The sequence below is a fragment of the Epithele typhae genome (assembly GCF_022376455.1).
Source record: "Epithele typhae strain CBS 203.58 chromosome Unknown BXZ73scaffold_14, whole genome shotgun sequence".
In the NCBI taxonomy this organism is placed as follows: domain Eukaryota; kingdom Fungi; phylum Basidiomycota; class Agaricomycetes; order Polyporales; family Epitheliaceae; genus Epithele; species Epithele typhae.
In genome coordinates this window covers 122,549-135,845 of record NW_025954205.1, presented here as the reverse complement: position 1 = coordinate 135,845, position 13,297 = coordinate 122,549, and the positions used below count along the sequence as shown (strand labels likewise).

The window sequence follows — 13,297 nt, the reverse complement described above, 5'->3', positions numbered from 1 at the left end:
AACCCGCATATACTCGCCAGCGTCTACACCGAGGCCACAGGTTCGAGACATGTACGACGAGTGCATGATTATTCTACTGCGCGGTCTGCCTGTGAATCCTAACACGATATATACATGTGTCTGACGCACCCCAGTTGTCCGTGATATCTAGGAGGAAGATACCGAAGTCCATCCCAGAGAGCGCGATATAATCAAAAACCGGGAATGTTTGAATCGGGGCACTGTCATGTATATCGTACTCAAACTCCACAAGTGCGATGAGAGAATGTCCGGATAGTATGCGAGGAGATGTCAGAGATGGAGATAATGTGTGCAGCCGGTGTTTGTTCATGTCTCCATCTACTACGCCCCAGAGTATCATATGCCGAGGAGCACGGCGAATATCAGCAGCAATTTCTCGGGGGATATGATCGATAGTAATGTTCGAAGGGTAGATCAGGACAGGCGTAGAGATACCTACTTGGCAGGGTACAGTAGTCCGCCAGCATTGCCCTATCCTGGTATCCTCCTCGAGGATGGCGTCCGGACCTAGGAGAGGGGCGGCTCCAGTGTCGACCAAGGTGAAGGTCGGGTATATCATCCCTCCATCCACCCCAAGCGCGAAGTCGCGCATGAGGACAGAGGGTCGGGAGACACGTTGCAGAACCCGTTGTACAACATCGCCATTATCTTGCTCGCATCGACAGGCCAATTTGGCAGAAGAGAGAGGCGGGATGAACGAGAAGGGTGGGATGAGCGAGAAGGGCGGAATGAGCCGGTAAGACGGGATGGACGGGACGCCGTGGTTGAAATCACGCCATGGTATCTCTTGCAAAACTCCCCGGACAGACTGGACTGCGACAGACAGGTTTGGAGTGGCAAAGGCGATCCAGGCGAAGGCGGCCGCCACGACGGAAAGGAGCAGTGGCACATAGCAACGGATGGCCCGGTGGTATTTCTTTGAGCGAGTACGAGCGGTGACGAGTGTGCACGACTTCGACAACTGAAGGGATTGAGCTGTCGGATGATGAGCCACTTGTGTCTGCCATAGCTGATAAACACTGACCTGTGTGGGGTTTTGGAAGTGGTTGCTGAGCCGCATGTAAAAACCGCGACGAGCGGAACGGAGAGCTTTGCACAGAACGATTGGCCATTCGGTTAGAGATACAGAGGAAGACGGGGGAGGTGCAAGATGGAGTGGAAGAAACGGGGCGAGATTTGCGCGATTCGTCACAGTGTGACAGCTCGTGTCATGCACCGCGAGTGAGCTGTGCGTGCCACTCTGGACGTCTTCCTCGTCATAGCTTGCATTCATACTCCTCTAGTAGCCTTAAATGACAACTCCATCAACCCCACTTGCGCCAACTATTAAACATAGCCCCTACAAACACGCTTCATATCATTGCAATACAACATAATCAGATCCAGTAATTGTCCCAGAAGTTTTGGGCGATCGCCTGGGATCCTTCAACAGTACTAATCCGAGTCCAGTCCTCAAGGCTCCCCGTGACAGACTCCCACTTCGACAAGATCTCTGGGTCCATGCCTGGCTCCGAGGAGTAGGCGATGTGAATACTGTGCAAGGCAGGATGGGGAACTCCTGCGCGCCCTCCGACCCACTGGGTAATGACGCCTCGTTCGGCCTCCTCATCCCCGGCGTCAGTCCCGTGCAGGGGGGACATGGCCAACAGGAAAAAATGTACCAGGACGTCGAGATCGCATAGCGCCCGGTACCATCCGGTGTAATCGTTCCAAGCGCGGCGCGACGAGCCACCCCTGCGCCTGCCGACCAGCTGCACGTGGTCATCACTGAGCGAACGGTCTTTGTAGAGATAGAATTTGTGCTTACCGAAGCCACCCTCGTCTCGACCAGATACAGGTCCGCCAGACCAGGAAATATCCGCGCAATATCGTGTATGACGAGATGATCGTCTGGAGCGACCTGAATAGTAAGCTGATAGAGACGCGGAAACAGCGCCCGTCCCGCAGCTGAGGATGTGAGATGTTGAAGTTGGTCGGACATCGAACGATGGCCGCGACTGAGGCCGAGGTAGAGCTTCTCCAGGTCATGAAGCGGGAGGTAGAGACGATCGAGGCATCCAATGGAGCAGACTAAATGTTCGACGGCGGCCAATGGCGCGAGGGCATAGGGAGGAGTGGTCTCCTCATGTGTCAAGGTGAGTGTACGGATATTGCGATGTGACCATAGGAACGTCTTCAGAAGGTGGGGCTGCACGTTGGTGAGGAAGTCGACAAGATGGGGAAAGAAGATGAGGTCGAATAGGTCCGGGGGAGCGCCGTTTGGAAGCATAACTTGCAACTCTTGGATAGAAGGGACGAGGCGAAGGGCTTGGTGTACTTGAGGCCAAGGCACGAGCGTATAGTGGCTGAGCTCGATGACGGCTTGCTGGTACTCGCGGACGATGAACTTGAATTGGGGAGGAGCCGGTGTAAAGTCGAATTGAGGAGCAGCTGACGTGAAGTTGACGAAGGCCTCCAATTCGGCGATCGTCCTGATACACAGGACGTTCTGATGCAAGGTCAGAACCGTGACTGAGGGGCGAAGTGGCGCAAACGTACCTGGTGTCGCATCGCTGATGTCTGCTCCATCTAACGCCACAATGAACGAGCTATCAGTTACACGCCAATCACGCGTACGAGGGAAGCGACTCGCCTGCATAGTTCGAAGGTAATCTGAGTGCGAGGTACCGGGCATCTCTTCGCGTCTTCGACATATATATCTTTTCGCTGAAAACAAACACATATATTCGCGTTGAAGACCGTCTTAGACACTGCCCCGATGCGCACCCAGCGCCAGGTACAGACCAATCTCAATCAAAACAAAGCAGACCTTGTGGGTAATTGCATTGTTTCGTGCGTGTGTCCACGCTCGTGCCATAGGACTGGCGCGTGTCCTCGACTCGCAGACCGGGGAAGGGCCGGTGAATGAGACAGGTGGTGGGGCGTCATGGGGTGCTGCACGAGCGAATTGCTTTGATCGCGAACAAGGGTTTTATCAATCGCATATACTGAACACAATGCGTTGTGAAAAGAGATCCTTCAAGCTACAGATAAAGACAACAACAACAATTACGATCAGGTGTCCTTGTGGCGCACCTCGGGAGCAGAGGAATAGCCAGTAGCGCACTTTTTCACTGCAAGACAGGCAGAACGAGTGAGCATGACGGCGACATAGAAGAAATGATCCACGCACTTTCCGCTAGACGTTGTGCTCCCCATTTCGTTGTGACCCAGGATGGATCACGACGATGTTCCGTGATTGAGAGCACTAGTCCATCCGCACGGACGTACCCTGGCGAGACGTTCTCCCAAGACCCCTGATCTCCTTCGTTCGGGACCCGCAGCCAGAGTTGGCAGTACTTCTTGGTGCGCCAACACAGGATGTCGCCGATCGCAATTGCCAATTCGTTTTGAAACGCCGGCGGAGACGGCACTGGCTCGTCAGCATCTACCACGGCCCATCCACCATGTTTCCCGTCTTTTCGGTTGTACCGGGGCTGCTCACAGAAATAATCAGTAGACTCACGCTTAGACCGAGAGTGCTTACCAGTGAACCACAGGGATCATCCACCTTGGCTGTGGGAGGGCGGCGAGACCGGGAAGCTGCAGCGGAACTCGCCCTGACACCAGTGCTCTTGAGGCTGTGCGGCTGTTTGTGCGAGGATCGCGAGATGGATTTGTGGTCTATAGGCTGTCGAGGTTTATCTTCGCGCTTTCTGGATGAATGATGTATGATTTATTAGTTGACTTGAAACGCCAATGAGGACGAGAACTCACGGATTGTATATTTGCAGAACGGTCGGAGTAAACTTGGAGCGAGGAACGGGATATGGACGTGCCGGGACAACGACACTGGTGGTCTGTCCTGAATGGATGGGGGTGCGGATAGAAAATATGTGAGGATCTTTGGCAGTGCGGACACTGCGACGAGTGGGAGTACGGGAGACCAGCCACCGCAAGACCACACATGCTGAAAAAACAGCTACAAATGAAACACTGAGACCGATGAGAGCCATGAAGAGAGGGAGGATAGGGAGGATAGGAAGGACGGAATGAAGTGGCACTTCGGCTCACCTTTATGCCAGATGCCCGAGTGGCAATATACAACAGCTTTGTGTCATGGCCACGTCCAGCGATCCTCAGCGCACGCACGACACGCAAAGCAAGATGAAGATTGAGGGAGCGGTCTAAGGTTATCGTGGAAGGAATGTCGGACGGGATGTGCAAACACGAAGGAGGAGGAGGAGGAGGTTGGGCGCAAGGGCAGCAAGCGATCGTGGACTAGAGGGCGCCTACGGGCACCACGATGGTGGCGGGCGAACGGGTGAAGGGAGAACCGGCTCACGCGCGCCGCGCGAGAGTCAACGGAGAGCGCGTGGCGCTTCGCGTTTTGATAGGAACCCTTGTCGGCATAGCGCATTGTGTTAAAACACATTGTGGGACAAAAGACGGGGGGGCGCGACAAGGTACGCACGGTCGAGCCGCGTGCGTCGGTCGACGGCGGGGTTGTGAGCCAACTGGTAGATGCACACGCGTGCATTAGTGGTCGAGTTGCTTTTATCATTGGTCACGACGGATATGCATGCAAACTAGTACAATTGGTACAACTGCCCGACCGACATGAAGACGAACACCAATGCAAGACCAAGCGCCGCCTTCACAAAGAAAAAAAACCGGCTGACCGTACCGCCGGACGCGGTTCCGATACTAGCAGGGAGACTCGAACGCACTGCAAGTTGATTAGTCTGAATTTCCATGAAATGCTCGAAGACACGCACACACATCCTCAGTCTTCCACAAGATTACTTCTGTCGGCGACGGACCCTCAGCAATGCCTGTCGCGATGTAGAACGTGTCTTGAGAGTGGTTGTAGAACGACTGAGGATTACTGAGTGTCGTGCTACAAAGACAGGCCGAGTGGACACACGTACGTCGACTGTGATCACGATGTTGCGGTCTGATAACGGGCGTGTGAGAATCGAATGACATTGTAGCATCAAACACTTACCTCCAAGGGCGAGACGAGCAAGCCTCTCTGATGTGTCGATGTCCCATACGTGAACGTTTCCCACAGTGTTGCCACCGAGTAGCGCATTGTTGTCGTGGATGAAGCGGACATGCACAGCTCGAAGGGCATTGGGAGCCACTGGATGCGAAAACGAGCGCACGGGAACCTCAGAATCCAAGGAATACACATCAAACCCACTGATCATATTCGAAACAGCAAGAAGCCTTCGGTTGGGAGCTAGAGAGGCGTGTGCACTAGACAAGGATAAGCACGGTGGTAAAATGCTCGGGTGCAAATACGCACATTCGTCCGGTGATATTGATGCTGCGAATATGCGCCCATGTGACGGCATCTACGAAACTGCCCCTACGTCAGAAAAGCGAAGATGGTGCATATCCACAACGCACTGGATGCCGTGGTTCATGAATGTCACCAGGAGCTGTGACTGATCGGGTGTCAGCCAATGTAAACTTGTCGCCACGAGAGCCTCCCGGCTCGAAGGTGCTAGAGGAGGCGCAGGAACCCTCGCGTCTTCGGTCCAAGGGTTGTTATCTAGCAAGAGAAATTAGAATACGTATGAGTTGAGGACTGATCTGATACCTTGTGCCGTCCGCTTCCAGACATGAACCTCACTTCCTGCTCCAGATGCAAAGCGACGTGAAGAAGCAACCGCCAGACAGTCGACCGGGAAGGAATGGGCCAGAAATCCAGATACTATGAGTTCTGTCTGCCCGTTGTGTGGGTATAGGGTACGCTCGAGATGTTCACTAGGGACTCACCTTTGTTATGAAGCAATGGATGATCGTACCATCGCTGAGTCCACACACGAAGCTCTTTTCGTCCGGAGGCACCCAGGCCACAGAGAGAACGGGTGTGTTGCCATTCTGAGATATTCTGTGTACTAGCGAGTAGTCTTCCATGCACCATACACATATTTCGCCATTGAGACTGACTGATGCGAGAAACGTGCCTTGGGGACTAAAAGCGACTGCCGTGGTATTGGATTTGTGTCCGAGAGAGAGATGTGCGGCTTCAATGTACTGGAGACTCATCTGGGGCAGTTGGCGAGGAAGCGGTGACAAATCTAGAGAGAGAGCAGGAATTCTTTACAGGGATGGAGCACGCGGTGTCGGTGTGCGTGTCGCGGTTTGAGCGCCAGGGACCCGCGGTGCCGCAACTCAGGCTTCGCGCGACCCAGCACGCTGACCACCCGCCCCTTCTGACCTCTCTCCTTCTTGCTCTATCTCTATGGCTGCGATGCCTTCGTAGTCCAGCAACCATGTGAATCATTACTTTCATCTACCGTGAATCTGCTCACACATCGCCCCCGCACTAGACCCCCGACTCTCGACCGCCCAACCTCTCTTGTGACCTCTCGTCAACTCGCAAGAGCCTTCGACCGATCCCTGGACATGAATCGTCTGAGGATGCGGTTCTCTGCCATACACAACTACCGGAACCGCGACATCGGACAATCTGCTCGCCCTGCCTCAAGTTCGCATCGGCCGCGGTGATGCTCACGCCCTCATCTCCCGCACTCGAAACTGCGTAAACAACCATCTATCGAAGGGATGATCTTCATGTGTGCTTGGATCAATTTTGCTGGTGACATGCGAAGTGGTATGTATTCGCTTCTTTGTCACAAAGGATCTGGAGATGAACACTTCTCAAAGGTCTTAGTTCTCCGACCGTCCACATCGCCTCGTCTTCCCTTTTCTGCCCGCTCAAGCTCGTCCCATTCCGCTCCGTCCATCCTCTCCATCAAGTCGCCACCTCCCAACTCAGCATGCCTGTCCAACGCGAAACCGTAGTTTCAAGCTCTCCAACCCGTAGCCAGCGTCGTAGGAATTTGGCCCTTGTGAGTCTTTGTTCCATATGTGTGGTACGATGAGCTGATTTGGCATTAGAGGGCTCGCAGTGCCAGCAGGGTCGCTGCACGTCGCTTCTTCAACACAGAATCCCTGACCGAGTTCATAGATTTTGCTAGCCAAGAAGCTGATCTCGGACTTTGCGTCGATGAAGTAACGATATCACTTCCTCCACACTCGATCTATCCCGGCCAGCTCATACAACGGTGTCTTTCCCTCACCCCGAACGTCGAAGTCCTTGCAATTCATCTACCACGCCCCACTCCACCCACCATCTTATCTGGAATATTGCTACCCAAGCTCGCCGTGTTCACTACTTCGCTCCCTCACCGATGCATCGCCTCCTTCCTCCTCTACAATCTGTCTATCACCGCGCTGTCCATTCAAGCCTGCGGACTCAGCCTCAACTGTCCCCTTCGAAGACTGGACTTACGGCATATCACAGATATTCACGGTCCCGCTCGCTGTGTAACGCACGTCGCGGACGGTCAAGTCCGCCGTGCCACTGTCAACCTCACCCGTCTTGCGTCTTCCGTCTCCGTCGCCGTTCAAGCCTTGGCCACATCCCCACTTCACTGCCTCGTCATCGACTTCTTCTCACACGACTACAACATCTTGACGAAGGTTGCAACCTCCGTACCCAACGTCAAGGCGCTGAGGCTGATTGAAAAACCAGGTGCCCAGGTGTGTGGTCTAGTTCTCAACGGCGAGCAGAGATTCACAATCGCTTCGCTCCTCAGGACAGAGATCATATCGGACCATGGCATCATCTCTCTGAATGGCACCAAGCCCTTCTTCGCCTCTCCAACCTGGAAGAGATCGAGCTGCAAACTGTGAACAATATCAAAGTCCCATCCAATTACTCCCTTCCGAAGCTGGCAAGTGTGTGGGCCAATGGCTTGAAACCGCATCAAACCCGTCATCCGACGCTCTTTCACATCACGGTGTGGGCGGCAGGGGGTCGGAGTCACTGGTTCAAGCATAGTAACGGGGAGTGGGGGACTCCGTTGTGACGGCCGTTTTCAGCTTTGTAAGCCACTACATTCAAGTTTATTTCATTGTCTATACCTCCTCCGCATTTGCCCCGTCTGGCACCGGCCTATTATCCCACCCGCACAACCTTGCATTCCCTGTCCCGTGCGCCGCGGGTGCGGATGGCTTGCTTCGCCTCCTCCAGCGCGCCTGCGCGCCGACCGTGCAACCCCACCGTGAAGACGCGGAGGGTGTTCGGAGGTTCGCGTGGCCCACAGCTTGTCCTCGAGCGTCGTAGACGGCGCAGCGACGTGTCATTGCTCTGTCAAAGTTCCCATCTTAGCCGTCCCACACGCACACGGTTGAGGGCGTGCCGAGCGCCATGTAGGTATATGCGCTGTGCGAGTCTCTTGACGTGAGCGCACCGACCTTGCCGCCGCCGGTGCCGCCCCCCATCTGCTCTGAGGAACTGCATTGCACCCAGTGATTCATGACCTCCCTGAGGATGGGTATGCTCGCGGGGACAGTCGAGGTATGGTATAGCGAAGCGGAAGTCTCACTGCTACTACTAGCTACATAGTTGTGAGAGGTGAAAAATAGTGGTTGAATAGTATGACTAGTTGTTCATAGTGTGATAGTGTGACCAATAGGCGCCGGTCGCCTGCACTACCGACAGCGGTCAGTCCTAGTCGCCGCATGTGCACAAGTCAAATCAAAGTCTCACTGAAACAATAAATGCGAGGGCGCTGTTGAGCACACTCCATTTGAGGCTACTATTTGCAACTAGTAGCCCCAAACGGAGGCCTCGAGCTCCCCTGCTCCAGCCGAACCTTCCCTTCATCCACCGTGCTTGATACATCTTGGGAGAAGCATGCCCTGGTTCCAGCACATCGAATGCAGATACAGTGGCAGACAACAGACGACATACCGTGTTGCACCTCGCTTCCCACCACTCCAACAATGTCGCACTGTGAGCTTTGCTGACACACTATCCAAGTGCCCTACAATATCGTCAGCAACCGTAGGCACTGAGATAGCGAGGGAGTCACCAGCGGGGAGTGTAGAAGGACACTTTATTGCAAGGGGGAACGCGAAGTGTTGGGCGTCCATTCGAGGGTGTCACGACGCGTGCGTCGGTCCTGTGAAACACGCGAGTTAAATATCGGTGGCGTGGTCTAGGTGCGTCGCGCAGATGATTCACGTCGTACAAAATCCAAACACCTCGCGGGACAATAGACTGGCCTGCCACGCAATGATATCTGGTGTAGTGGTGTCTGTCGCAGAGCGTATGAGCCACCATTTTCAACGAAGGGTAAATACTCACATATTTCCAGAGGGAACAATGCCTGTGAAACGGAAGTTGACGCGTACCTCTGGAGCACGAAGCTCCAGGACCCGTGGGGGACGCAAAGTCCCCCACATACGCGTCTCCAAGCCCCCTCGTGGACACGAGGCTAGCTCGCCTGAACCGTTGAGGGGGCAACATCCATGCCAGGCCACGCTGCAGGTAGGCCCGGACAAGGAGACGGAGATGCGACCGGTCGCGGCACGCGCAAAGGAGGTCCAGACGCGCAGACGCACATTTTGAACGCATGGGCACGTGACCATCGCGCGCGTCCCCTGCGACTCGGAGCCGTGCGTCAGCCTGCGTCTATAGACTTCTTTCCTCCGCCCATTATCTTGGCCATACCCCATCCCACCCGCCTTGCTCCTCTCGTCCGCTCACCCTCCGTTCAACCTCTCTGCTTGTCGTCTCTTGCCGCCCCTTGATGCCGCCATCCTCCATATGCCATCGACGACCAACTTCTTGTTGCAACCACCTTGCTCGACTTCCCCCGTCCAAGCGCAAAGTTCCTCAAACGCAATGTACGTCTGAGCCACGTCCGCCTCACACCGCTCCCCTTCTGACCGTGCAGCAGGGCACGAAGAAAGCCGGGAGCAGCACCGCGCCGGCCCCCAAGCCTGCGCCCGCGCCCGCGCCCGCTGCAGCGTCGGCGGCACCGGCGCGGGAACGCAAGACGCACGCGGGCGCGAAGCTGCGCGTGAAGGCGGGCACACGCAGGTGGGGCGACGGCGTGGGGGGGGGGGCTCGGCGGGCTACCGCGCCGCAGGTCCTGGACCAAGGCCTTGTCGCCCACCTCCGCCTCGTCCACTTTCGCGCGCGTCCCCCACCTCTTCACCACCCACCACCTCGCCCGCGCTGCGCTTCTCCGCGTCGACACCTACGGCATCCGGAGGACGTCCTCCCCCCGGAGATGAGGATATTGAGGTTGCCGTGAGTTACGGCGCCCTTTTTTAGTTCGGTGAGTACGCCCGTCACCCATCTGCCTCACCCCCCTCTGCTCTCCTGCATGTCCAGCTCGTTCGTGCGGTGACGTCCACGTCGCCCGCCTGCGCCTGCGCTGCCCTCCTCTTCCTCCAGGTCCTCTGGCTCCGCGTCATGTCAACCCTCTGCGTCGTCGTCCTCTGCACCGGCCTCCGCGTCACCCACATCTACGACGCCCACCCCCTCCTTGTCCGCCTCTGCACGCGTCACCCGAGTCCCCATTGCCCGCCTCCTCCAGCGCCGCTCTCCGTCTGGCCGCCTCGTCCTCCTCTTCACCGGTGTCCTCCGCCTTGCCCACCTCCGCGTGTGTCGCCCTTGCACCGCCCACCGCTCTCCCAGGGTCTCCCTCCGCTCACTCACGCCCGCCAAGTCCGCATCCGGGTCGGACGCGAGCTCGCTCGTCGCGTCCCAGTGCGCATCGGGCCACGGCCTCCCGACGTCCGCGTCGACGTCTGCGCTCGGGCTCGGGCTCCGATTTAGTTCTCCACACCCACCTTGGCCTGCTCCTCGGACACCCTCGCTGTATCCGCGCCCTACCACGTCGCTCGCCCCAGGCAGCCCTCCCCGCACGCCCCCCTACCGCCCCCGGCTCTACGCCGCAGACCCCCACGCGCAGCAGATACCCGCAGACGGCCTCGCCCCGCCCGCCCGCCTCGCTTGCCTCGGTTCAGATCACCCACCGCCTCCCCCGCCTCGTCCTGGCCCTCCGCTTCGTCCTCCCCCGCGCTCCTCAGAGCTCCCTGCGCGCCCGCTCCCCCCGGCGGCGGCGAGCATGTTCTCGTACTCCACGGTCTCTCGGCCGTGCTTAGATACTCAATGTTGTATACTAATATCTACTATTTATAATCTTTATATGATACCAGTACACTACCTGATGGTAACCCGTGGAGGTAGACCCTCGGACTGAACCAGCAGACCCCCATGTACCCTTATCCGCGCTACACGGGTCACGGTATCTGCGGGTAAGGGTACGGGCAGCCCAAGGGTGTGGTGATCCTACCGGAGTCCCGCATGTCACTGCCCGCTGCGCACGGCGCCACTCATCCCACGCGCACACGAGTGATAGCCTGACTAGTTGCGCACGGGATAGTCGAGGTATAGCGAAGCGGCAGTTTACCTCACGCCCGGGGCGATAGTCAAGGGACAGCGAGGCGGCAGTCTACCACATGCGTGGGGCGATAGTCAAGGGACAGTGAAGCAGCAGTTTGCCTCGCACGTGTGGCGATAGTCGAGATACAGCGAAGCTACAGTTTACCTTGCGCGCGGGACGACAGTCAAGGGACAGTGAAGCGGCAGTCTAACTCTCGCGTGGGGTGATAGTCAAGTGGCAGTCTGCCTGTCACGTGGGGTGAGAGTGGAGAGGCAGTCGAGGGATAGTCATGTGCAAGGAAAGCTATCCAGCGGGGGGCAGCGATGCGCAAGGCAGACAAAAGTCTAACTGTCGCGTCGCGCAACAGCCATGTGTCCATTCAAGACAAAGGAAACCTATACCATCGCCACGACATGGCTATCGCCCCGTGGGAAATAGGGCACCTGCCCGCAGTGCCATCGGCAGCTACAGATGCACCCATTGATCCGTGATGCGCGCCCGTGTAGACGCTCCTCGCTGGGCGTGGCGCGCATCAACACGTGGCTGTGATGCACGCCACGTGTCCCTCCCCTTCGCCGCCTTTGCTCTCCTCCTCCTCCTCCTCCACTACACCCTCACCGCTTCCATCCTCCCGCTCAGCCCAGGCAGACGATAGCGACCACACGGTCGACTGTCGTCTGCTATTGGACTCCGGTGTCACCAGGTGACACCGACCTTTCCCTCCTCTGACCTCCCTCGGCCTCGACCTCAATCCCGCCCTTCACCCACCTTGCCAGCCGCCCTCACAACGTCAAGAGCGCATCCGCGCGGACGTCCATCCAAGCATGGAGATTGGAATATGGGGCCGCGGCGATGTACCGTGGCCCCTGCTCTGGTGAGTCCTCCTCTACGCCCTCTCGCATTCCCAACGCCCACCTGCCGCTCCTACAACAGGCCGAGGACGTCCGGGCGGACGTCCTCCTCCTCTCTGCCTTCCTCCTCGCCCTCCTCTGCGTGGCCTTCCCCCTCCATGCTGCCCTGCGCCGCCCTCCTCCTCGCTCTACTCCGCCCGCGCCTGCCGCCTCCTTTGAGCCGCCCGCCTCCTTCGCGCCACCCTCCTCTCCTACGCCGCCCGCCCTCCACCTCCAACCCACCTCCGCGCCGCCTGCGTACGCCCTCGTCGCCCGCCTGCGTCACCCTGGTCCTCCGCGGTGTTGCGGCGCCCACCACCACGTCATCTTGGCCGCCGCTTCGCCCCATCCCTCCACCTTACCCTCCTCCGCATCGCCCTCCTCCACGCGTCCCGGCCCTCCGCGTCCGCGCCGCCCGCGTCGCCCATCTGCGCCCACGCAGCCCTCCATCTCTGCGTCCTCCGTCTCCGCGTCGCCCACCTTCGCGTCGCCCTCCTCCTCTGCGTCGCCCGTCGCCACGTCGTCCTCTTCGGCGCCCACGTCCTCGCCCTCCTCCACGTCCACTTCCTCCGCGCCCGCCTCGCCATGTTACCCTTCTCCACCCACCTCACCGTCCGTCCGTGCCTCACCCGCATCCCCCACACCTGCCTGCTTCCTCCACGCCTGAGTCACCAGGTGCCGCGTCGCCCTCCGCGTCGCCGTTCTCCGTCCACCTCGCCGTCCACCTGCGCCTGGCCTGCGTCCTCCCGCCTGCCTGGCCCGCGTTCTCCCGCCTGTCTGCTTCCTCCGCGCCCGCCTTTGCCTTGCCACGTCGCTCTACTCCGCGCCTGCCTCGTCCACGTCCGCCTCTCCCCCTCGCCACGTCGCTCTCATGCGCCCGCATCGCCCGCCCGCCCGCACCCGCCTTCGCCTCTGCGTCCCTGTGTAGTAGTTTATTGATAAATATATTTGATCACTAAGTATGTACAAAGTGTGATGTGAAACAAAAAAGGAGGTGAGCTCACTGTCGGAGACGGTGAGCTCAGGTGGCAGGGCCTGAGGCGCCGGTGTCCGGATGTCTTGGGGCAATGTCGCGAGCGGCTGCGTGAGCACAATGCAACCGGGCCGGCCGGATCACCAGGTGCATCTGCACCTGCCGATAGG

At 58.0% G+C, this 13,297-nt stretch overlaps 4 protein-coding genes across 4 annotated transcripts; 1 reads left to right on the top strand and 3 right to left on the bottom strand.

Annotated features, from left to right (window-relative positions):
- Positions 1-91: 91 nt before the first annotated feature.
- BXZ73DRAFT_4938 (uncharacterized protein) lies at positions 92-679 on the bottom strand (the record flags this gene model as incomplete). The annotated part of the gene is made up of 1 exon (XM_048020241.1): positions 92-679. A coding segment is annotated over one exon (588 nt), but the record flags the coding sequence as incomplete, so codon positions are not given.
- Positions 680-1,397: 718 nt separating this feature from the next.
- Positions 1,398-2,571, bottom strand: BXZ73DRAFT_99842 (uncharacterized protein; the record flags this gene model as incomplete). The annotated part of the gene is made up of 3 exons (XM_048028137.1): positions 1,398-1,772; positions 1,829-2,509; positions 2,560-2,571. 3 exons carry the CDS (start codon positions 2,569-2,571, stop codon positions 1,398-1,400), a joined length of 1,068 nt encoding a protein of 355 aa, XP_047879413.1.
- A 2,231-nt stretch (positions 2,572-4,802) lies between these two features.
- On the bottom strand, positions 4,803-6,060 carry BXZ73DRAFT_44387 (WD40-repeat-containing domain protein; the record flags this gene model as incomplete). Its single annotated transcript, XM_048019328.1, has 5 exons — positions 4,803-5,262; positions 5,312-5,368; positions 5,416-5,560; positions 5,609-5,735; positions 5,788-6,060. 5 exons carry the CDS (start codon positions 6,058-6,060, stop codon positions 4,803-4,805), a joined length of 1,062 nt encoding a protein of 353 aa, XP_047879412.1.
- Positions 6,061-7,074: 1,014 nt separating this feature from the next.
- BXZ73DRAFT_44524 (uncharacterized protein) lies at positions 7,075-7,889 on the top strand (the record flags this gene model as incomplete). Its single annotated transcript, XM_048019354.1, has 2 exons — positions 7,075-7,560; positions 7,617-7,889. Coding segments are annotated over 2 exons (759 nt in total), but the record flags the coding sequence as incomplete, so codon positions are not given.
- Between the last annotated feature and the right edge of the window lie 5,408 nt (positions 7,890-13,297).